The sequence below is a fragment of the Penicillium paradoxum genome, assembly GCF_028828445.1.
Source record: "Penicillium paradoxum strain IBT 22861 chromosome Unknown utg000004l_segment0_segment0, whole genome shotgun sequence".
Lineage (NCBI taxonomy): Eukaryota > Fungi > Ascomycota > Eurotiomycetes > Eurotiales > Aspergillaceae > Penicillium > Penicillium paradoxum.
This window is the reverse complement of record NW_026643182.1, coordinates 2,825,564-2,846,733: the sequence shown is the minus strand read 5'-3', so window position 1 is coordinate 2,846,733 and position 21,170 is coordinate 2,825,564. Positions and strand designations below refer to the sequence as shown.

Here is a 21,170-nt window from a genome sequence, read left to right as displayed (position 1 = left end):
TGCGCGTAGCAGAGACTTGAGAGAGCGGAACATCCAATCACGCGGGAGCCAGATAAGATTAGATGCACCAAGGCCCTTTCGGTGTCGTCTTCTCCGCTCTCCCTTGGACGGATACCCTTTCCACTCGTGCCCTCGGAGGTTCAGAAGCTCGCCAATCTGGAAAACTATCGCTGATCATCCAATTGACCTCTTCTCCGGGGCTATTACTCTGACCCCCGCTCAACTACACCTGCCGCCAGTCCGGGTCCTCCGATGGCCTGAAAAAATCTAGAAACAACCGGCCACGCCCACCACACCTCAATTAAATATCAACGCTTGTCACTTTCTGTTTCATACACAATGCCGCCACATCTACATCCTCGGTCGCGGTCAACCACCGGCCTGTTCGCCGGGACCCTCCTCGCATCCCTCCTGGTGGTCGGCATGCCGCATGTCTTCCCCTGCCCATCCCCAAGACGTACATTCGCCGATTCAGAGATGATCATGACAGCCGATGGACAACAAGTACCCCGAGTTCGCCGCAGAAGACGAAAGGATTTGGAAATGAGCCCAGATGGCAGTCATCTGGGTGGCCCCACGCCAGTCGTTGTGGATGAGGAGGTCACAACGTTCCTTCAGATGGAGGAGGAAGCAGAGAACCTTTCACACATCAACCGGGAATGTCCCGTTCCCAAACCGAAGGGTGTTCTAGGCGAATTGCTGGGCTTCCGCAACATTCAACAGAATGCTCAGCCGCAACCAAGCGGCGTGTCAGAGGGAGACCGATAATGCTTGTGCATTGACGCTCTCCTCCGAATTTTCTAGCATTTTTGTTTCTTGGCTTGTTTAATGATACCATGGATTTTGACAATAAGGGTTGGGTGGACTGGTGGATGTTGGACAGAAATGCCATGCTCGAGGTCCCAATGCGGGCTAGACCTGTGTATTCTCTATGTACAGTGAGATGTATAAAATATATACCAATACTATCAAGATTAGAAAGAATCGCAGTTTACAAAAAGGCTAAAAGAAAACGTGTTGTCCTCAATTTCTATACAATCGTAGACGCTATCTAGTAGGCGGAGCTTCGGCCACCTTGAATGTTCCCCCCGTCAACCATCGAGCGTACCTCGCCATGGCATTGACAGCCAAGGTCTTCGTCTACGACGTGCTCACCAATCCACGTCATACAAAATGGATCGGGCCTCTACTCATTCTAGGCGATGCGCTTCTCTGCGCCCTCGTCATATGGAAGATTGCCTGTAAGACCGCGTGCAGATCTCGCGTACTGAGGAACCCAGCTAACAGCGACAACCACAGACACCGAGATTGACTGGTCGACGTATATGCAACAAATCTCTCTCTATATCTCTGGCGAACGCGATTACCTCCTAATAAAAGGCTCAACGGGCCCCCTCGTCTACCCCGCCGCCCACGTATACATCTACACCCTGCTCTACCACATCACCGATCAAGGCCGTGATATTCTCCTCGGCCAGGCGCTGTTTGCCGGTCTCTATCTGGCTACGCTGGCTGTGGTAGTCGCCTGTTACAGACAAACGGGAGCACCTCCCTATCTTTTCCCGCTCCTTGCTCTGTCCAAACGGCTGCATAGCATATTCGTCTTGCGCATGTTCAATGATGGCGTTGCTGCTTTCGCTATGTGGGTTGCTATCTACCTATGTCTGAAACAAAAGTGGACGGCTGGAATTGCAGTGTGGTCTTTTGGCGTTGCCATCAAAATGACACTCGTGCTGCTTGTACCTGCTATTGCGGTCATTGCTCTTCTCGGGCTGGGATTGGCGCAAAGTATTGCGCTTGGAGCTATGGCTATTCTCATTCAGGTGAGTCCTTGGTGTGTTAAATGTGATCTCAGTCGGTCAGCTAACGCAAGAAACTACAGGTCCTACTTGCTATTCCCTTTCTCCAGACCAACACTACAGGGTATCTTTCTCGGGCCTTTGAACTATCCCGCCAATTTTTGTTCAAATGGACAGTGAACTGGCGGTTTGTAGGTCAAGAAACGTTTCTGTCAAGGGAATTCTCTGTGGGTCTGCTAGTGTTGCATATTTCGCTGTTGGCTATCTTCCTCCTAAAGTGGGTGAAACCTTCAGGGAAGAACGTGGTTCGCTTCCTCCGGGATACCCTCCAGGGACGTCAACAGTCCGTCCCACTTCCAAAGTCCTTCACCATGACTGTGATGTTGAGCTCACTGGCCATCGGCTTGCTATGCGCCAGGTCCTTGCATTACCAGTTCTTCGCGTATCTCGCGTGGGCAACCCCCTTTCTGCTCTGGCGCGCAGGCATCCACCCAGTTCTTATATACGCCGTATGGGCGCTGCAAGAGTGGGCTTGGAACGTTTTCCCCAGCACAAACGCAAGCTCGGCAGTCGTGGTGTTTTCACTCGCGGTCCAGGTCTTTGGCGTGTTGTTCAATAGCTCGAGTGAGGTAGGTAAAAGTGACCAGCGGAGCAGCCGTGGTAAAGCGACTATCCAAAAATGAGAGATACCCCAGCCCCAAATCATACAGTTGAGGCATGCATATTTCAGGAATCATCGTTGAGAGCCCATAATCCTTGTACACCGTAGCCGCCGTCATTGAACAATCGCTTGATGCCTTGAGGCGATTATTCAGTCGGACTCATCCGAAGAAGGCATTTGGCCCACACGAGACTCTTCCTCTTCGTCGTCAGATCCAACCAACACAACGGGCTGTTTCACGAATTCCTTGGGCCTGAAACGATGTCAGTTAGCGGATAATCCAATAGTCAATCACTGCATCACGAAGACATACCAGAATGGAGCTTTTCTCCAAGCCTTCTCATCCCTGACAACGTTGACAATCTCTCCTGCAATTTTATTGTCCCGCTCCTCCTGGCCCTTGGAATCGACCACGACGTACGAGCTGCGCTTGATCCAGATGGTCGAGCGGAATCGAGCGGGCAATTCAACCAACATTTGCTTCTTGTCGGTCTGTTCGACGAGGTAAATGTTGTTTCCGGTGGCTTTGATTGCGCGCACGATCTGCTGGGTGGGGGATAGGTTGTCGGGAGGGGTCAAGGTCTCCTCTGCTGTAGCCAGCATCTTTCGGCGAGGTGGTCCCATTGTTGAGTGTTGCAGGGTATTGATGATGGGGTTGAATTGGTGTCGAGAGAACCTGTGTGAATGGAAAGTCCGGGGGATTGAAAGAAATAAATTCGGAAACAATTTGATCTTATCGGCGGGGCAGTTTTGCTGGGTCGGCTCGGAGTGTAGATCCAACGGTGGAAAGATGTAGGTACATACCTAAGGTACATAGGTATGATCGATCCTAGAATCCAAAGCAATTTGAATAGTATTTCGGGTCTTCTGTTCAAGGTATGAAAGTCTTCATGCGCAATCTTGTCCTTCATTCAGGGTAATCCGTGCATAGACCATTGATGATTCTGGGCCACATTACATCCTGTCTATTCAGATAAATGGGACGAGCACGGAGTAAATCGTATATCCAATTAGCATGTCAGTTTGGGGAAAGAGCGCCGGCCTTACATTCCGAAGGTCCCTCCAGGGCTGGCCACTACATATGGTTTTTCCTATCCCGAATCTTCAATCCTCCGCGCTTTAGCATTTATATTTTTGTCAAAGTATCTATATTTTTAGATATGACACGTTGAACCCAACTATGGCCTTGCATCATGACTTGATTACAATAATTTCGCAAGGCTGAGTGCATAACCCATCTAACGATGGTGCAAGTATCGCCGCATTGGGACGAAACATGGCCATCCTCAATGCCCAATTACTGCGCATACGATCCAATGATCAACTATACGAGCTACTCAAGCTAGCCCATTTGATGACGCACAGCAGGATCTCTTTCATACGGTGGGTAGGGCAGGTAGAGCGCCTTTTTCTCTCACTTGAGGACTTCATATTAGCATAAGTGCAACCCACATTCGCAACTACGAAGGGCAGTACATCACTAACAGCAAAGTTTGGGTTGATCGCTTCACTCAAATTCTAGAGGATTACTTGAAGCCATTTACATTTTCATCGACCAAAAGGAATCGATGTATGCTACACGCGAGCGGCCAGCCAACAAGGAAGGTTCCAGTCGCCCATGCCCAGGATCGTAGAAGGTCGCCTCGGCTCCGACTCGCTAAGCACGGACTTCAATATAGAATATTCAATCTCTTACAACCCTTCCGCGCAATGCCAGATTATCTTCATTAGCTTTCCGTCGAATATAGAATGGCTTATGCAGCCTTTTGGTGATGGGTTTTCCTGGAAACAGGAAAACTTGCGTGTGCTATGAGGAAGTCGATGACGAGCAGGCCTGCTTTCAGGTTCTCCGTGTAGTCGTGAGAGAGCGTTGAACCTCCGGGTTAATAAACACATACGTTTGACATACTGATAGGATATTGACTTCATCCCTGTGCAATCGTAACTCAAATCAGCCTGAAGGTATCACCTCTATCCCTAATGTTTAAGGCAGTATTGTACGCTCTTTGGGGATGTTATAGATGTCCGTAGGTAGTTCGCAACATGTAGCCATTGACTAGGTATGTATGCAAATCGACCATGATCATGTCCCATGAAGACTATTCTGGATCAAGACATGCTCCTACGAGGCTCTCGCGGGCTTTTGGTTGGTTTCATGGTACTTGCGGCGAAGTATGTAAGTTTGTTGAAGTTGGAAATTGGGCTTATTATATGTGACTACCTAAGGCGCCTGTATACATTTTTGTAGGTAATTTAGACAAAGCAATAGCAGTGGCATCGAATACAACCCAATTAATCCACACGTTTCACCTAGATGCTTTATTCTAAGCGAAAGGTTAATTTCTACTTTTGTTGGGGGCTGTTTGGACGAAACCGACACGGGTGCATTCTACAGCATAGGCTTCATCTTTACCCCCAGGCCGAATATGCAGGGTAGGTCCAACATAGGACCCGAACATTGATCATTCTCCATTCGATTCTGCCTCGACGTCTTCGTCGTCTGCCTATTCGTGGACGTAGTAACATCACCAGTTTCAACATCTCCCGTAGGTATGACCAAGTCATCAGATACGAAGAATGCAAAGATTAATTCCCAATATGGCACACTGCTTTATGGCAGCAAGGGGGTACTCGGTGGCACGATCTGTGCCCGATAGATCAAGCGGTGACAGCCCTCATGGCTGAATATCACGTTGTAAACAACCCGTGCCAAGGGCCTGAAGACCGTTCCGGCTCTTGTCGATCACCTCGCGTTGTAAGCGTTCAGTACTCCGTACGGAGGATCCATGGCTCTTCGTACAAGGCGTTGTGGTGAGGTACTTTGGTCCCGGTGCGCCGTACCTGGAATCAGCAATAGCACAATAGGAACAGGGTATCTGAGCGTGTACTCCGTAGAGTAGATGATACTCATGCTTCACATGTGTTCTAATGCAGGTAATACATGCCTCTCGCCACTTTCTTATCGGAGGTGCGTGGGCATAGGAATGGACTCCCATCTTCACCTTCCCGAAATGATCTAATCCCATCTGGGCTCCTGGGTAAAATCCGAAACGTGCTGATTCTTTTGCTTTCATTCTGAGTTTTCCCATCTCTGAATTTCCCGTTTCTATCAGCTCAATCATAGCTGTAAATCGCGTGGGCGATCATTGCGGGCAGTCTGTCTCACATTTTCCGAAGTGGCATTACCCGCGCCCGTTGCGCCCCTTGTCAACAACAGCCCCGCGAATCCTCTTCCACCAACAACCCACCTTGACCTGGCGCAAGCGCACCCTCAAATTTTGAGCCAGCCTTGCTCTTTGTCCTCGTCAAACCTGCCATCATGGATGGGGACGAGCTGATCGCCTCGGTCTTCCGCAAGATCGAGCGGGAGAAGGCCCTCATCACCGCTGCCAGTAACATGCGGCAGTCGACTGACAATCCCCTCGTGCAACAGAGAGTCGACGCCAACATTCGCGATGGCCGCAAGAACATCGCTTACCTGGAGGAGAAAATGCGAGAATTGCAAATCCGCCAGATGAACCAGGAAGCTGGCTCCCCCGGCCAACGTGGAGGCCCGGCCCCGCCGCCGAAAGATGGATACACTGGCGATCAAGGTGATCATGGTGATGGCCACCACCCCCAGGTCGGCGCTGGCTCGATGCCTTCCGGTGCCCCATTCTCCGATCCCCGACCTTATGCTCCGATCCCGAAGGCGCGGCCCAACTACACGAAGCTCGGTACGTACATGACATCGCTCCTGTCAAATTCCCTCGCAAAATGCGGCGTCGAGCTTAATCGGTCTGGAATGCTAACATGACTATGTCTTAGATTTGATCAAGTATGATACTCCGTACCTCGGACCGAAGATTCAACTCATGCTGTCGCAATTGGAATTCAAATTGAGCGTGGAAGTGCAATATAAAGCCGGTATTGAGAAGATGGTCCGCTTGTACCAAGATGAAGGCGACCGGAAGAGCCGTGCTGATGCCGAGGGCCGTCGGATTGAGAGCAACCAAAAGATCCAGCTTTTGAAGCAGGCCCTGAAGCGATATGAGGATCTCCATGTTGATATTGAGTCTTCCGATGCGCCAGATGGTATGGACATCATACTGAACTTGTTCCGAGTATCATGGTTTTGCTTGGGTGCTGACTAGTATTTTAGATGAGAGTCTTAGCAGCCCTAACATGCGCAAGCCGCTGACTGGTCTGCTGACAATGCGCATCCATGCGGTCAAGGACGTGGATCACGCCGCAAGTTCGCGCTTTTCTCGTGGCCCCGAAACATATGTTGTCGTCAAAGTCGAAGATGCCATCAAAGCTAGGACCAAAGCCACCCGAAACGACAAATGGCTGGACGAAGGCTTCTCCATGGATATTGACAAGGCAAATGAGATCGAATTGACTGTTTACGACAAATCAGGAGATCGCCCGACACCAATCGGTATGCTCTGGGTGCGCATTTCTGACATCGCAGAGGAGATGCGCCGAAAGAAAATTGAGACGGAGCTCAATGCATCTGGCTGGGTATCCGCAGATAAGATGGGCGAGGGTGGTTCTCCTCGGCATGATCACCCTGGATCCCCCATGGGCTCTTCACATGGTCCCAGCTCCGGAGGACGTCCAGGCACTGCGGGACAGGGTGCACATGGACAGCACGGCGGCGAGAGTTCGAATGCTCCCCCGACTGTGATGATCGATTCATGGTTTGCTCTGGAGCCAGTCGGTCGGGTCCAGCTTCAAATGAGCTTCGGTAAGATCAAATCCCTCTGGTTCCGAAGGGGGAAGGGCTTTATGCTAACCGGATTTAGCCAAACAATTGAAGGACCGCCGTCCATTCGATATTGGTCTCAACCGTCAAGGTGCCGTGCGTCAAAAGAAGGAGGAGGTGCACGAGAAGCAGGGCCACAAGTTCGTCACCCAGCAGTTCTACAACATCATGCGCTGTGCGCTGTGTGGAGAATTCCTCAAATATGCTGCTGGAATGCAATGTGCGGATTGTAAATATACCTGCCACCGCAAGTGTTACTCCAAGGTTGTTACAAAGTGTATCAGCAAAGCCAACTACGAGACCGATCCGGACGAGGAGAAAATCAACCACCGTATTCCCCACCGTTTCGAAGGTTTCTCCAACATTTCCGCGAACTGGTGTTGCCACTGCGGTTACCTGCTTCCATTTGGACGCAAAAATGCCAAGCGCTGTTCTGGTAGGCAGATTACTGACATCGCAGCCTCTGTCTGGTTCATGCTGACCTTCATCTCTTTATAGAATGTAGTCTTACGTGTCACGCTCACTGTACTCACCTTGTGCCCGATTTCTGTGGAATGACTATGGAAGCCGCAAACCAAATTCTCGAGACATTGATTCGCACGAAGAATCACAACAAGTCTGCTTCTGTTAGTTCCGGCCTCAGCAACCGTACCCTTCGAGCAGGCGGCCCGCCACAGCCCGCTCAAGACAACGCTGCCCTCTCCTACCCCCAGAAACCAACGGAAGGACCCTACGGGGCCCTTCCTAGACAACCCTCCGCCGAAGCGGTAAGCGCTGCCACTAACTCCTTCATGACTCCACAGTCACCAACGACTGCTGCACAGGCTGCACGCCAGCCGCTGCCACCGAAATCGCCCACTGGCCCCTCCGCTGCCGCTGCCGCTGCCGCCGCAGCTACCGGGCTACGTAGCCCTCAGCAACCACCAGGTATGCAATCCACTGATCATGCCTTTCGAAAGCTTTTCTTGAGATTAACCAAATCTTAGCCGAAATGAACCGTCCAATCCAACCTCCGGCACCCGCGCAGCCTCAACACGCCCATTATGACCCATCCGCTTATGCCAACTTCCCGCAGCAACCTCCGCCCCAGGCTCCACAGAAGGTGCAACCTGCGGCCTATCCGATGGCGCCACCTCCACAGCCCATGCAGCAGATGCCTCAGCAACAGCAAGTTGCACCCCCCGTCAAGGACGATGCTGCAGCGCAGGCAAAGACTCGCATCGGATTGGATCACTTCAACTTCCTTGCTGTTCTTGGAAAGGGTAATTTCGGAAAAGTTATGCTGGCTGAAACAAAGAGCACCCGCAAGCTGTATGCCATCAAGGTGCTGAAGAAGGAATTCATTATCGAGAACGATGAAGTGGAGAGCACCAAGTCTGAAAAGCGTGTGTTCCTGATCGCCAATAAGGAACGTCATCCGTTCCTCCTTAACCTGCACGCTTGCTTCCAAACCGAAACTCGTGTGTACTTCGTTATGGAGTACATTAGTGGTGGTGATCTTATGCTGCACATTCAGCGTGGCCAATTCGGTCTCAAGAGGGCCCAGTAAGTCATATTCTTGCTCTCATCCCCATTTGAGGGTTTTAATGCTGAACCAAATGTTCTAGATTCTATGCCGCTGAGGTTTGCTTGGCGCTCAAGTACTTCCACGAGAACGGTGTCATCTATCGTGATTTGAAGCTCGATAACATCTTGCTGACCCTGGATGGTCACATCAAGATTGCTGATTATGGTCTCTGTAAGGAAAATATGTGGTACGGTGGTACAACCAGCACTTTCTGTGGTACTCCTGAATTCATGGGCCCCGAAGTAAGTGAAATCACGTTGAGTTATGTTTTTGGATATATTGATGAACTGACTTCTGCCATAGATTTTGCTGGACAAGAAATATGGACGGGCTGTGGATTGGTGGGCTTTCGGTGTTCTCATCTACCAGATGCTTTTGCAACAATCTCCTTTCCGTGGTGAAGACGAGGATGAAATTTACGATGCCATTCTTGCCGATGAGCCTCTCTATCCCATTCACATGCCTCGTGACTCCGTGTCGATTCTCCAGAAGCTGCTGACTCGCGAGCCCGAGTTGCGTTTGGGCTCTGGTCCCACTGATGCTCAGGAAGTCATGTCTCATGCCTTCTTCCGCAACATCAACTGGGATGATATCTACCACAAGCGGGTCCCCCCGCCCTTCATCCCCACAATCAGCAGTCCCACCGATACCAGCAACTTCGATCAGGAGTTCACCAGTGTGACTCCAGTCCTGACGCCTGTACAATCTGGTAAGATCTCCCTGGCCTTTCCGATTTGCTTGCTGGGTGAGGAGCAGTGACTAACCGTGATATTTTTCATTTAGTGCTTTCACAAGCCATGCAGGAAGAATTCCGTGGATTCTCCTACACTGCTGACTTTGCTTGATTCCACCGATGTGTGATCGGGATGATCATTGCTTGCTTGGACACCTGTCATGAGTCGTTGACGGGGGTGTTAATGTGTCAATTCGGTCCCTCGGGGTTTAACGCCGACACGTCCAGTTTCTTTAGGGCGCCGCGGGTCTCCCGCCCTTTCCAGCACTTCTTGCTCTTCAAATTGCTCCAACATACCCAATTGCCAATTGCAGTTTCGTTTTAAGTGCCGGTGTGGACGCCGGTCCTCTTCACTGACATGTTTCGTTTGCCGGATACCATGGTTAATGAAACTTCCAGGGTGCTTTTGCTTTCTCGATTTCCTTTTGTGCTTATCTAAATTGCTTTATCTTTTTTCGTCCTTTCGAGTTTCCTTCTGTTCGAGTTTTTCTTCCGACTGGTCGGGTTTACGACTGTGTTCTATGCCGGGTGATTGATGCCCCCCCCAAAATGGAGAGGATGAGGACGGACTTCCATGCGGAAGTTGCGTGAGGTTTCATTGAGTTTGATGAGAAATGACGAAGTTTGAAGATCTATGAAGATTGTGTAGATTCCTTCGGGGATTCTGCGCGTTATGTCCGGTATTATGTTCTAGCGGTTCGTGGTAGGAAGAGAAGGAGATACAAATACGAACTAATCTGTCCTATTTGCATGTATGATGTCGTTAGGTACCTACATGTAGGTCATACATCATACATGTGGTCTTCTATGCGTCTCTATATTTACACGTATATATGTCGATGATATCAAATTCTGCGTGGAAGCTGTTTGTGTCGCCAGCCGGTTGCCCTAAGTACCTCGTTCCTTCCCAATTAGGACAGCAAACGTTGCGTGCCTTCCTCTCTTGATTCAGAGCACGTAGACCTGACAACGTCCACTTCTTTACTTGCATCGTCTTCTGCCTTCTTCTTCTATTTTCTCTTCCCTTTCTTCGTCAATTTCAGCATTCCACTTTTCTTTGCCCAACTGTTCTTCCAGAGTTTCTACCTTTGTTCTACAAATAGATCAAGCCTCCAAGCTCTGTTTTTCAATATGCTGAGAAAGGTGAAACGTCTTTTTCGCCGGGACCCTCGGTCCTCGAATGCACCTGCCGACATCGTGCCTCTGGGCAACAAAGAGGCTTCGTCCCCGGGTAACAAAGAAGCCAATTTTCTGACCCCAAAGAAAAACCACCGGTCTTTGAGGTCCCCCTCTATCAAGAAGTGGCTCAAAAAGATAGCTCGGCCTGTTGATGGGTTCACCATCAACAATGTGCGGCCAGAAGTCGACAACGTCGACTACCAGATTCGCTTCCCTTCGACCTCTGAACTGGGGTCTCCCCCATCTTGCTTCAAAGAAAGCTGGGACAACGATCCCGAGATCCGACGCTTCTTGTAGGAAGGCGCTACTCCCCAGGATCAGATTAACTGGAGATTCCGTGAAGATCACCGCACTCTTCAATACGGCCCACACACTATCCGCAAGTCCTCCCTTTCTCCTTCTCCTACGATCCGGGTCCTGCCACAACCAATGTTTTCAGCTATTCGAAGTCTTGTTTCTCCCACTCGCGATCCTACCCAGGAGCTAGCAAGCGATTCAGAGCTGGGTACCATACCCGGAACAGTTATTGGATTCAATGAGAAACACCAGGTGGTGAGTTTGTCCTCAAAGATTCTTATATCACTTATGCCTCACTTCTGCTGTATTTCCTCTTCTCTCGCTTATACCTACTAAGCTCTATACTACATAGCCAACCTCCCCCCTCAAACGGGCTTTATCCACTGACGATACGGAACCTGAGAAGCCGGTCAAGCGAGTCAAGTCACTTGAGGCAGCACTCCCTCTACAAGAGCCGGAGTGGCCTGTGAGCTCTGGCATCAATAAAAAAGATGATCTGGAGCACGAGCCTCCCATTCCTTCTGAATCTGAACTATCGGAGCCAGAAGCCTCTCCCAAAGAGCCTGTGCTGCCTGAGGGCTCTGGCATCGATAATAGAAATGAACCAGAGCAAAAGTCTCTGGTTCCTTCTGAATCTGAACCATCAGAGCCAGAAGGGTCTCCACAGAAATTGAAAAAACGCAAGCGATATGAAGACTCCGACATCAGTGAGAGCGATGAGTTTGGGTCCGATCTGAGCTCGCTTGAATACGACAGCTTCAGTGTAAGTTGCGATAGCGAGGATAGTGATGACAGTGAGTCTCTATCCTTACCATCACCAAAGCGAACGAAGAGGACTGCTGTAAATCGTCTTAAGGCTCAATCAAAGAAGAGAAAGGACTCGGATAAGACGATGTCTGAGCCAAGTGAGGTCGAGTGCGATAGTGAGGAAGAATTTTCTATTCCGAAAGGTGAACGCAACGAGCTACTCAATAATCTCACCAGAGAAAGAGCAAAGCGTCTACTTGACACAGTGGAACTTCCCCAAGGCCACCACCTGTCACCAGATGAGCAGCGCACTGCCCGTCAACTCCTTACTCGTGGCTGTATGCCAACGATCCACCGACACTGGGAGAAAGACTTCTCTACCCTACCAGAGTCATTGTTCTTTAATGAAAAGGATGATGATTCCAGACACACAGAATCCAACTTCGTTCTTGGAAACGACAGAGGATCTGAGTTCTATGCGATCCGTGCCTTCCAAGAACTTCTGAAAATTTGCGGCAATGTGCGAGATTATGCGAACATTCTTGAGACCTGTCCTTCAACCTACATCAAGAGGTCGATTGAAAAGTACCTGCGTTGGGCATTAACGGATGCTGGTATCGTAGTTCAGCCCACCACGATTCCCGTGCACTTTATCTATTGCAAGAGGCAGACTGAAAGTTCGAAGGACGCCTTTGACAAAGTGGCCAAAAAACTAACGAAACTATCGGATACCTGGAAAAGCCAACTCGGTTCATCTCACGGCATAAGAAACGTTTGGCCAGCAGTGATCGGGCTCGTCATCTGTGGGCCTGTTCTTTCGACGATCACCCTGAATACAAATCCAAAACCGCAGGCATCAATACCCGGAATCAAGTTCCTTGGTCATTTTGACCTTTCGGATTTCGATAACGATGTCTGGAACACCCTGGCGGTCGCAATTATGGTGATGCACATCAAAAGAACCATGAGAAAACTGGCTAAGGCCTACGATTACCCCTTCGTGGCCCCGATGGTTGATAATCATGACATGGAGTCCCCGGATATTGATCTCTGATTCCGAACATACTACTTCGGGGAGTTTGAGACTGAGGTATTAGCTATAATATCTTAAGAATGTCGAAAAATATATATCTAGATCGCGCAACATACAATCCATGATTTTGTCGACGCTGTCAAACTGGCAGTCAAGACTTAATCGAACTTCTTGGGCATGAGAGGCATCAGAATGGTGCTTTTGTGAAACTGACGATCTGGAGTTCATAAATGCCATTCAATCCTTGGGTTTCCCGGCGATGGCAACAGAAATGAGGCATTCTTTTATTGCGTCAGAATTCACAATTGCACTTGTGTATCTTTTGAGATGTCAATCCTGGGATTTATTGGAGAGCCATTTGAAGCAGATAGAATTCAGTTTGTGCCAGTAAATAGATGTACGATGTACATTAGGGGTCGGTTGAGCGGGAGTTGGCTTTTAGAGACATCGAATAGCACTACAAAGCTACTAAAACACATTTGCTTTCGGAAAACTTCGGTGAATCATAGGCCTTAGGTGAAACTTTGAACGTATCTGTGCTTGGATATAGTGGTATGTTGTCGGAGGTTGTGTATTGGGAAGTCAGTCCCTCACCTAAATGAAGGCTTTTCCCACATTTTTCTGCTGTCTACCAATAAATCTCGAGAAAGGAGGAAGAGGTTCGTAAAAGGGACTTCCAAAAAGATTTGAACACATTTGCAAAGACTAACAAAAAGGACACCGTAAAGCTACAACCATGGCCGAATATATGGTGTTTTATGCTGTGTGAAAAGCTTCCTTTTGCCTGCCTGCTCTTTGAAGGACATTCTAAGGTTGAAGTTAGGTACCTTGCTTATCAAGATCTCTATCATAGTACTTCAGGTATTCTATTTCTGCTGGCTTAAAATTCGACATATTCTCAGGCGGAAAATTCGATTTCAATTGAGACGGAACCCTGAGCGCTCTACTCTCCACCATCGTACGGAGTATACAACATAGGTGTAGGTACATAACTAGCGCAATAAAAGTGGAGAGAATGGGTTTGATTGGGTGCCACCGGCTCTTGGTATCGCTTATTTCTAGTCCATACGCTAGCTACATACCCAGTTCCCAAACACTCTGGTCCCCAACTCTCATGATGCTTTATGCTTCATTCATTCAACTCGCACCCGAGTGTCTTCCCAGTGAAGATCTCTCCAGTGACGTGAAGCTCGGCCCAGAGCTTGATCGAACAGATATGTCAAGCTCAACTGAATCAGACAGTTAATCCGATGATGGCCGGGAATATGATCATGACCAATGCCTCGCCACGGTGGAGGGGAAGAGAGTCCTAGAGGACTTAGACCCCATCCGGCATCGTCATTTGACTATTCGTGGAATTCGCACTTCTCTCGGATTTGCACGCAGCGCAATGCACGATTGATCATGAGTAACATAATACCTGATCTTGACATCGTGGTGGTTCAACCATACTGTATCTGATATCTGGACTTCGCAGGTGAAAAATATCTCGTCAAATTGCTCGCCGATGTCCGTTGATGTGCTATCGGGTTGGTCAAGCGTGTGCTGTTGCGGGGTCTACAAGTCTCTATAGAGAGCTCGATCTCCTCCCTGACATTTCTATTGCCGAAGGGGAAGAGATCTATGGAATAATCATGACAGCACCCAAAGGATATGCTGTCATAAATTATTACACTCGATCAATAGATCTGGAGACTCCGCAGACACCTGCGTTCCTGCAAGGGGAAATGAAACCTCGATGGAGTCTCGAAAAGCGTACACCATCTCAGGATCTCCCAATTACGAGTGCAGATGGTATTTATATCGAACAGAATGGCGTCATTGGCATTGAAGCAACAGCGCCCGACGATTCTCATTTTGTACTTGGCCCAGAAGAGGCCAAAGTTCTGTGGACGCCTCCTCCCCTGAATCCCGATCTTCCGATTTTCGAAAGGACTATCTTGACGCAGATGGCTACATACGACGAAAATATGGACAGATATGTCCGGCTTATGCATCCCGAAGGATCAGAAGTTCTGATGGGTTTTATTTTATTCTTCGTGGAATTTATCACAACACGATGTTTGCTAGATGGTGGGCAAGCGTACTCGGGGCAAGTTAATCGGTACGTGTGGCTGTCGCCTGGGACGATTTGCAGGACCGAAAAGGATGAGGATGGATTTTATGTTGATGATACCGACTGGTTATATTCTGATTTTGAGGAATAAACCGCCTGATCGCTGTGTATTCTTGTCTTGGGCATAGGTCAATAGAATGCATGGTTTTAATAGCACCAAGTCTCCGCAAGTATCAACCGTAGCGTCTGGATGATTTTCAGGCCATTTAGCGTGTCTTTGTTTTCACGTCGGTATATGCTGAATGACGTGCTCCCTAAGCACACTGATGTAGATGGCAGGTCTTCACCGTCTGAATGTCGATGTATGACGGTGGAGCTGGATTGTCCTGGGCCATTGGAAGTGTCGCGACCGCTGCAAGGACTGCCGGATCTCCACTTTCAAAGACTCGTTTCTTTCACATTGTATTCTCTTCAATCACCATCATTGTACATGAATGGTTCGATGAACTGAATTCTGTACAAGAACATAGTGTATTGTTGGGAGAACTGCCCCTAAAAGAAATCTTCAATGATCTCCGACGGGCCCATGGAGTCCTCCCCGTTGCTGCGCGACATTGACCCCGAAGCAGCAGACTGTTCCAAAAAGACAGGATGGCGACAAGAATTGGCCATTATATCGCGATATTCAGCCCCGCTCATGGTAGCACTGGTGCTTCAACATGCATTGACCGGTTCTAGCATTTTCATGGTGGGCCATCTCGGGAAACGAGAAATCGGGGCCGTGAGTCTGGCCAATTTGACGTGCCAGATCACTGGATATTTCGTTTTTCAGGGGCTGGCCACCTGCTTGGATACTCTATGCCCTCAGGCATATGGATCGGGGAAGCTGCCTTTGGTTGGGCTGCATGTGCAGCGACTGACGCTGTTCATGCTCCTCCTCACGATCCCAATTGGAGTGTTATGGTACCATGCGGATCGGATTTTTCTGCTCATTCTACCAGCTGAATCACACGAGACTGCCTTGCTGGCTGGATTGTATCTGAAAATTGCCATAGCGGGAGCCCCCGGTTACGCTTGCTTTGAATCTGGAAAGCGGTTCTTCCAGGCACAGGGATTGTTCAGTGCTAGTTTGATCGTTCTGATTATATGCTCTACATTGAATATTTTCATGGGCTGGTTATTCGTCTGGGTATGTTCATTCGTTATTAGAATCCTCCCTCATAACATCCACTGACATCCGCTCCTTTTTTTAGAAACTGCAATGGGGCTTCATTGGCGCACCCATTGCCGTCGCAATTGCAAACAGTCTTCTACCAGTATTGCTAGCTCTCTATGTTATCTTCATCAAGGGCTCTGAATGCTGGCACCCCATTTCTGCCGAGATGTGGCGCGACTGGGGTCCGATGTTGCGACTTGCCATCCCAAGTTGCTTAATGATTGAAGCTGAAGTCCTCGCATGGGAAATCATGACAATTATTTCTTCGCGTCTAGGTGCAACCGAACTCGCCGCCCAAGCTGCCATGTCAACACTTGCAGACTTCGCATTCCAGATCTCATTTTCCATCGCCGTCGCCGGTGGCACACACATTGCCTATCTGCTAGGAGCAGGCGCCCTCAGACGCGCGGCAACAGCAGCCAACGTGATGCTCTTTGCTGCGCTCGGTGCTGGTTTGACAAATATGCTTGTCATCTTTGCGCTCCGGGGTGTGATCCCGGGTCTATTTAGCGATATCCATGAAGTCTGGCATTTGATCTTCTTTCTGCTTCCACTGGGAGCTGTTGTTCAGATATCCGACGCCCTGGCTACTTCACTCAATAGCTTGCTGCGGGCTGTGGGTAGACCGGAAGTGGGTGGCTATGTTCAGCTTTCGATCTATTACCTTGTGGGATTGCCTTTGGGCATTGCGCTCGCATTTGCCTTGGATTGGAGCATTTTCGGACTGTGGTGTGGGATTCTTACTGGGCAAGCGATTATTGTGGCGATCGAGGGCCTTTATTTCTGGAAAATGGTGGACTGGGCGAAGGCATCCCGAGAGGCTATGGAACGGATGTGATATGGACATACATTAAACCGTCGACGAACGGAATAGTTGCATATTTTAGAAATATATGTTATTCGATGTATTATAAAAGGGACAGCTTCTTTTACTCTTGCTTCGTTTCTATGTATACCGAGATACTGGCACGGTGATTGAAAGAGTAAATTCGCCTTATATACTTGTACGTCACATGACCGGTCCCGCTGTTGACGCTATTCCCAACACTGCACTCTTCGAGATGCAATCTGCATCACTCAGGACTCCACCATGGATGCAGCTGAGGATCGAGACGTGAAGCTCCAACGGGCCTCTGGGGATTTGGTGGCCGAGTTTTCGGCGAAGCTGCCCTCGTTATTGTGGAGATCCCAAAAGGGGACTCCCCTCCGTACCCCACGCAAGTGGGCGCAAATCACCAAGACAGAGAAGCTTGTCAGCCTTGTAAGATCCCACCATATATCTTCCACTCAAGTTTCTCTTTTGTGTTCCTATACTAATGATACTTCTAGCTTGAACCTTTCCAAGAGTGGCCTCAACTCTTAGATCCACACTTGCAGAAGTTGCTGCCTCCTTTAGTGGACGCTTTTCTAGCATATTTGATCAAACATCGCACCCAGTATGGGTCTGTTTCAGCCAAGTCCTCGCAGGGAGGAAACACTTACCCCCTACCAAGAGCCATCTGCAGGCTACTGTACACGTTCTGCAAAGTCCGTGGCGTCAAGGTGATTAGCAGGTTCTTGAACAATGAGCCGAAATATCTTGACTCGATGCTACGGGCCTTCATCGAATGGGATGCAGTTCAGTCATCCAATCCAGAAGACTTGGTGGAACCTGAATCCCAGAGGCTCATCTGGGAAGAACGTTATGTGATGCTAGTCTGGCTTTCACATCTATTGCTTGCTCCATTTGACCTGTCTTCCTTATCGTCCGACAACATTCCCGTGCCATACGAAAATTTGCAACAGTTGAATTGGCTATCATCTGAGACTCCTATGGTTGCTAAGTCACTCCTTTCCTTGTCCTTGCACTACATTGGTGCCTCGGGCAAAGAACGAGAGGCAGCAACGGCGCTCTTGGCACGATTGGCTTTGCGTGGAGATATGCAGGCTCTCGGGATTCTTACGGGTTTGACGAAATGGGCATTCGCTACAATCCAACCGGCTAAGAACGTCGAGTCGCCCTCTGTGTATGCTTGTATTGGAGTCCTCACTTTTATTGCTCGTTTGGGCGCATCCGGCCAAGTTGAGGACTTTGCTCCCTTGATCAATTATGTCTTCCAGCAGACTCTCAGTGTTTGTCAAGGGCAATCTTCTGTGTCTGCGACAATTCAATCCTCCGCATTGGCTAGGAAGATTGTTGTCAAGATTCTTCGCAACATAACAGTCATGGCATTAGCTGTGAACGAGCGAGGTGATGGACGCATCACAGACGATGAGCTATCTACCATATTGGAAGATGCGATTGATCATTTTCTGGTCTCCCTAGCTGATAAAGACACACCTGTGCGATTTGCAGCAAGTAAAGCACTCAGCATTATTACACTGAAATTGGACCCAGAAATGGCCACCGAGGTCATTGAAGCGGTTATTGGCTCGCTCGGGGAGAATATCCTCTTTGAAAAAGATGATGGCTCTCTCATAACACCATTTGAGGCTCGCAAGATTGGCATTCATACTCTCAAGCGTAATCTCAGTGCCGTCGATGCCCAGCAATGGCAAGGATTGATCCTGACACTGTCACACCTGCTTTTCCGTCGGGCACCGCCTATTCATCAACTTCATGAGATTCTGCAGTCCCTTGTGGCTGGTTTGGGCTTCGAACAAAGGTCCTCTACTGGTAGTTCTGTGGGAACCGGTGTACGAGATGCGGCGTGCTTCGGTATCTGGGCTATGTCTCGAAAATATACAACAACAGAGCTCCTGGCATTGCAATCTCAGGTAGTAGCATCTCCATCTGGTCAGAGGGAAGTCGATGTACTTCAGAAGCTGGCTGTGGAACTCGTCTGTGCAGCTTGTATCGATCCATCTGGCAACATCCGACGCGGATCCTCTGCTGCATTGCAGGAATTGATTGGTCGCCATCCTAATACCATTGCGCAAGGTATTCCGCTAGTCCAGGTTGTGGATTATCATGCCGTTGCACGACGTTCTCGTGCACTGATTGATGTCGCCAAAGCAACAGCTTCCCTGGATCAGATTTACTGGAGTCCACTTCTGAATGCTCTCATGGGCTGGCGAGGTATTGGTTCACCAGACGCCGACTCTAGAAGACATGCGGCCAAGTCTATTGGAAGCTTGAGTACTCAGGGGCTATTCAAGACCATGAAGCAGGTTTTGGATAATTTGTTGCAAATGTTCTCGAGTATCTCTCGGAGTGATGTTGAAACTCGACACGGATGTCTGTTGTCCATTACTGCTACAGTCGATGCTTTTAATTCTCATTGGGAAGAATCAGTGGATATGAGAGATACCCCCGAAGCAAAGGCTGTCTCCTCTCAAGTGGCGAAAATCTGGGACATCTTTGGTTCTTTATCAGGCCCTACTGATGACGACTTGACCTTCCAGACTTCACGTCCAGAATTGACGGCCGAGGCATCATCTTGCTTGATTTCCTCGCTATCTCGGTCTACCACTACCATAGGACTGCCTCAACCTTCAGAACAACTGCTGGATCGCACACTCCAAGTTCTGTCCCTCTGTGTTTCTCGCAGTGATGATATCTCGATTGAGACATCCTCAACTGCCTTAGCGCATCTGTTTCCCCTTTTATCGCCATCAAAGCAGGAAGAAACGATACGGACTTGGTTTTCTCATCTTCATGCTTCATGGAGATTGCCGACAGGACGCGGCCAAATTTTGGCACTCGGTGCAGTATTTAAACAACTCGGTACACAAAATGATCTACAGGAGAATATTGTTGCTGAGATTCTTCGGTACACTGGAAAGGAAGAGCTCATCGAGAAACGCGTTGCTGCGGTGAAGTGCTTGGCTGCTAATATCTTGCCATATATGAGTATGTCCAACATGCATTATGTGATGACACCTGAGACAGGGCTAACGTAAGATCCAGGTTGTACTGATTCAGTCGCGGGCAAATTTTTGGACTTCTTGAATGATTACACCACAGACAGACGAGGTGATATCGGATCTCTCATTCGAGTGGAGGCGATTCAAGCAGTCAGTATCTTGCTGCAAAAGGAACCGAACCGCTCCCCACTCATTCAAGATTTGGTTGGATGTCTTTGCCGTCTTGCCTGCGAGAAGCTTGACAAAGTTAGATTGCAAGCATGGATCGCTCTAGAGGGCTTCTGGGAATCAGCAGGTGATCTACCTCCACTCGAAAGGTGATTAATCTCCAACATTTCTTATATTTCTGGGTGGATTCTAACTGAACTAGAAAATTCGAACACTTCAGTCACGTCTCATCACAAGAGTATTTCGCTCAGCTACTCACCTTGCAGAGTATCGAATGGCTGCGTCTTCCTTTATTGCAAGGACTTGCTACGTCGGCTATCTCAGGAGCGGAAGGTCTCGTCCGAGCAACCCGTTCAGCTCTTACTCAGTTCCTCAATTCCCAAGATCAATCTCGACGTCAGGAGATATTGATGGTCTTCTTACAAGATATTTCCACGATACTGAGCGACAACCTCCAAGATGATCGTTTCGCTATTCCTGCCGTCGAGTTCGTCGCTTTCCTGATTGACAGCTACGTTATCATCACACCGGAAACCTCAGATCCAAGGTTGGTGAAGACTTATTGATTGCGCATGTATTTATAACCCCCGCTGACACTTTCCTTTTACAATAGTTTCCGAAAATTGTTTACATTGGTCCAGAAAGCACATTTCAAATCGACAAATATCGCTCGATTGGAAGCGGCAGTCAAAGTCTATGCTTCCCTGGCAAGGATTGACTCGCTACGACAGGGTGTTTTGAAGAAGCTGACTGGGCTGCTTTTGCATCCTTTCCCCAGGGTATGTTGATCCTTGGATATTTGGTGCGACGGTATTAACAACTGTTCTATTAGGTTCGATCAAGCGCTGCAGAGTATCTCTTCGTGGTGACAGATTCTGAGATCACTAAATACGAGGACTGGTCTGCTTCGCCCAAACTCCTGAAACCTCGGGTGGATGACTTAAAGGTTCTTCTTTCTGTAGAGGGCTAGACGGTAGCAAATTCAATGAATACAAGAGAAGTGTACTTCTGCAGCTTCTCAAAAGTAGCTACAGATGTATGTTTGCAATATATATCCTCGGAATCGAATAATCCCTGTGCATGATCATGATCGATAGAAAGTGCAGGCCTTCAGCTGTTCC

The 21,170-nt window shown here is 48.9% G+C and overlaps 8 protein-coding genes across 8 annotated transcripts; 7 read left to right on the top strand and 1 right to left on the bottom strand.

The window, feature by feature from the left end:
* Positions 1-339: 339 nt before the first annotated feature.
* Positions 340-2,482, top strand: N7457_004773 (glycosyltransferase family 58 protein; the record flags this gene model as incomplete). The annotated part of the gene is made up of 4 exons (XM_057175818.1): positions 340-749; positions 1,045-1,241; positions 1,300-1,823; positions 1,883-2,482. The coding sequence occupies 4 exons, from the start codon at positions 340-342 to the stop codon at positions 2,480-2,482; spliced, it is 1,731 nt and encodes a 576-aa protein (XP_057032865.1).
* A 128-nt stretch (positions 2,483-2,610) lies between these two features.
* On the bottom strand, positions 2,611-3,084 carry N7457_004772 (putative eukaryotic translation initiation factor eIF1a-like protein; the record flags this gene model as incomplete). The annotated part of the gene is made up of 2 exons (XM_057175817.1): positions 2,611-2,713; positions 2,774-3,084. The coding sequence occupies 2 exons, from the start codon at positions 3,082-3,084 to the stop codon at positions 2,611-2,613; spliced, it is 414 nt and encodes a 137-aa protein (XP_057032864.1).
* Positions 3,085-5,779: 2,695 nt separating this feature from the next.
* pkcA (protein kinase c) lies at positions 5,780-9,667 on the top strand (the record flags this gene model as incomplete). Its single annotated transcript, XM_057175816.1, has 10 exons — positions 5,780-6,176; positions 6,268-6,534; positions 6,602-7,189; positions 7,248-7,643; positions 7,706-7,974; positions 8,011-8,134; positions 8,194-8,752; positions 8,815-9,016; positions 9,078-9,483; positions 9,558-9,667. 10 exons carry the CDS (start codon positions 5,780-5,782, stop codon positions 9,617-9,619), a joined length of 3,270 nt encoding a protein of 1,089 aa, XP_057032863.1. The 3' UTR covers positions 9,620-9,667.
* Positions 9,668-10,638: 971 nt separating this feature from the next.
* N7457_004770 (uncharacterized protein) lies at positions 10,639-10,983 on the top strand (the record flags this gene model as incomplete). Its single annotated transcript, XM_057175815.1, has 1 exon — positions 10,639-10,983. One exon carries the CDS (start codon positions 10,639-10,641, stop codon positions 10,981-10,983), a length of 345 nt encoding a protein of 114 aa, XP_057032862.1.
* A 132-nt stretch (positions 10,984-11,115) lies between these two features.
* On the top strand, positions 11,116-12,784 carry N7457_004769 (uncharacterized protein; the record flags this gene model as incomplete). The annotated part of the gene is made up of 2 exons (XM_057175814.1): positions 11,116-11,238; positions 11,336-12,784. 2 exons carry the CDS (start codon positions 11,116-11,118, stop codon positions 12,782-12,784), a joined length of 1,572 nt encoding a protein of 523 aa, XP_057032861.1.
* Positions 12,785-14,280: 1,496 nt separating this feature from the next.
* N7457_004768 (uncharacterized protein) lies at positions 14,281-14,970 on the top strand (the record flags this gene model as incomplete). The annotated part of the gene is made up of 1 exon (XM_057175813.1): positions 14,281-14,970. One exon carries the CDS (start codon positions 14,281-14,283, stop codon positions 14,968-14,970), a length of 690 nt encoding a protein of 229 aa, XP_057032860.1.
* A 417-nt stretch (positions 14,971-15,387) lies between these two features.
* On the top strand, positions 15,388-16,873 carry N7457_004767 (MATE family efflux transporter; the record flags this gene model as incomplete). The annotated part of the gene is made up of 3 exons (XM_057175812.1): positions 15,388-15,600; positions 15,652-16,008; positions 16,073-16,873. The coding sequence occupies 3 exons, from the start codon at positions 15,388-15,390 to the stop codon at positions 16,871-16,873; spliced, it is 1,371 nt and encodes a 456-aa protein (XP_057032859.1).
* Positions 16,874-17,125: 252 nt separating this feature from the next.
* N7457_004766 (tubulin-specific chaperone D) lies at positions 17,126-21,019 on the top strand (the record flags this gene model as incomplete). Its single annotated transcript, XM_057175811.1, has 6 exons — positions 17,126-17,296; positions 17,365-19,867; positions 19,925-20,198; positions 20,252-20,596; positions 20,663-20,828; positions 20,882-21,019. 6 exons carry the CDS (start codon positions 17,126-17,128, stop codon positions 21,017-21,019), a joined length of 3,597 nt encoding a protein of 1,198 aa, XP_057032858.1.
* Between the last annotated feature and the right edge of the window lie 151 nt (positions 21,020-21,170).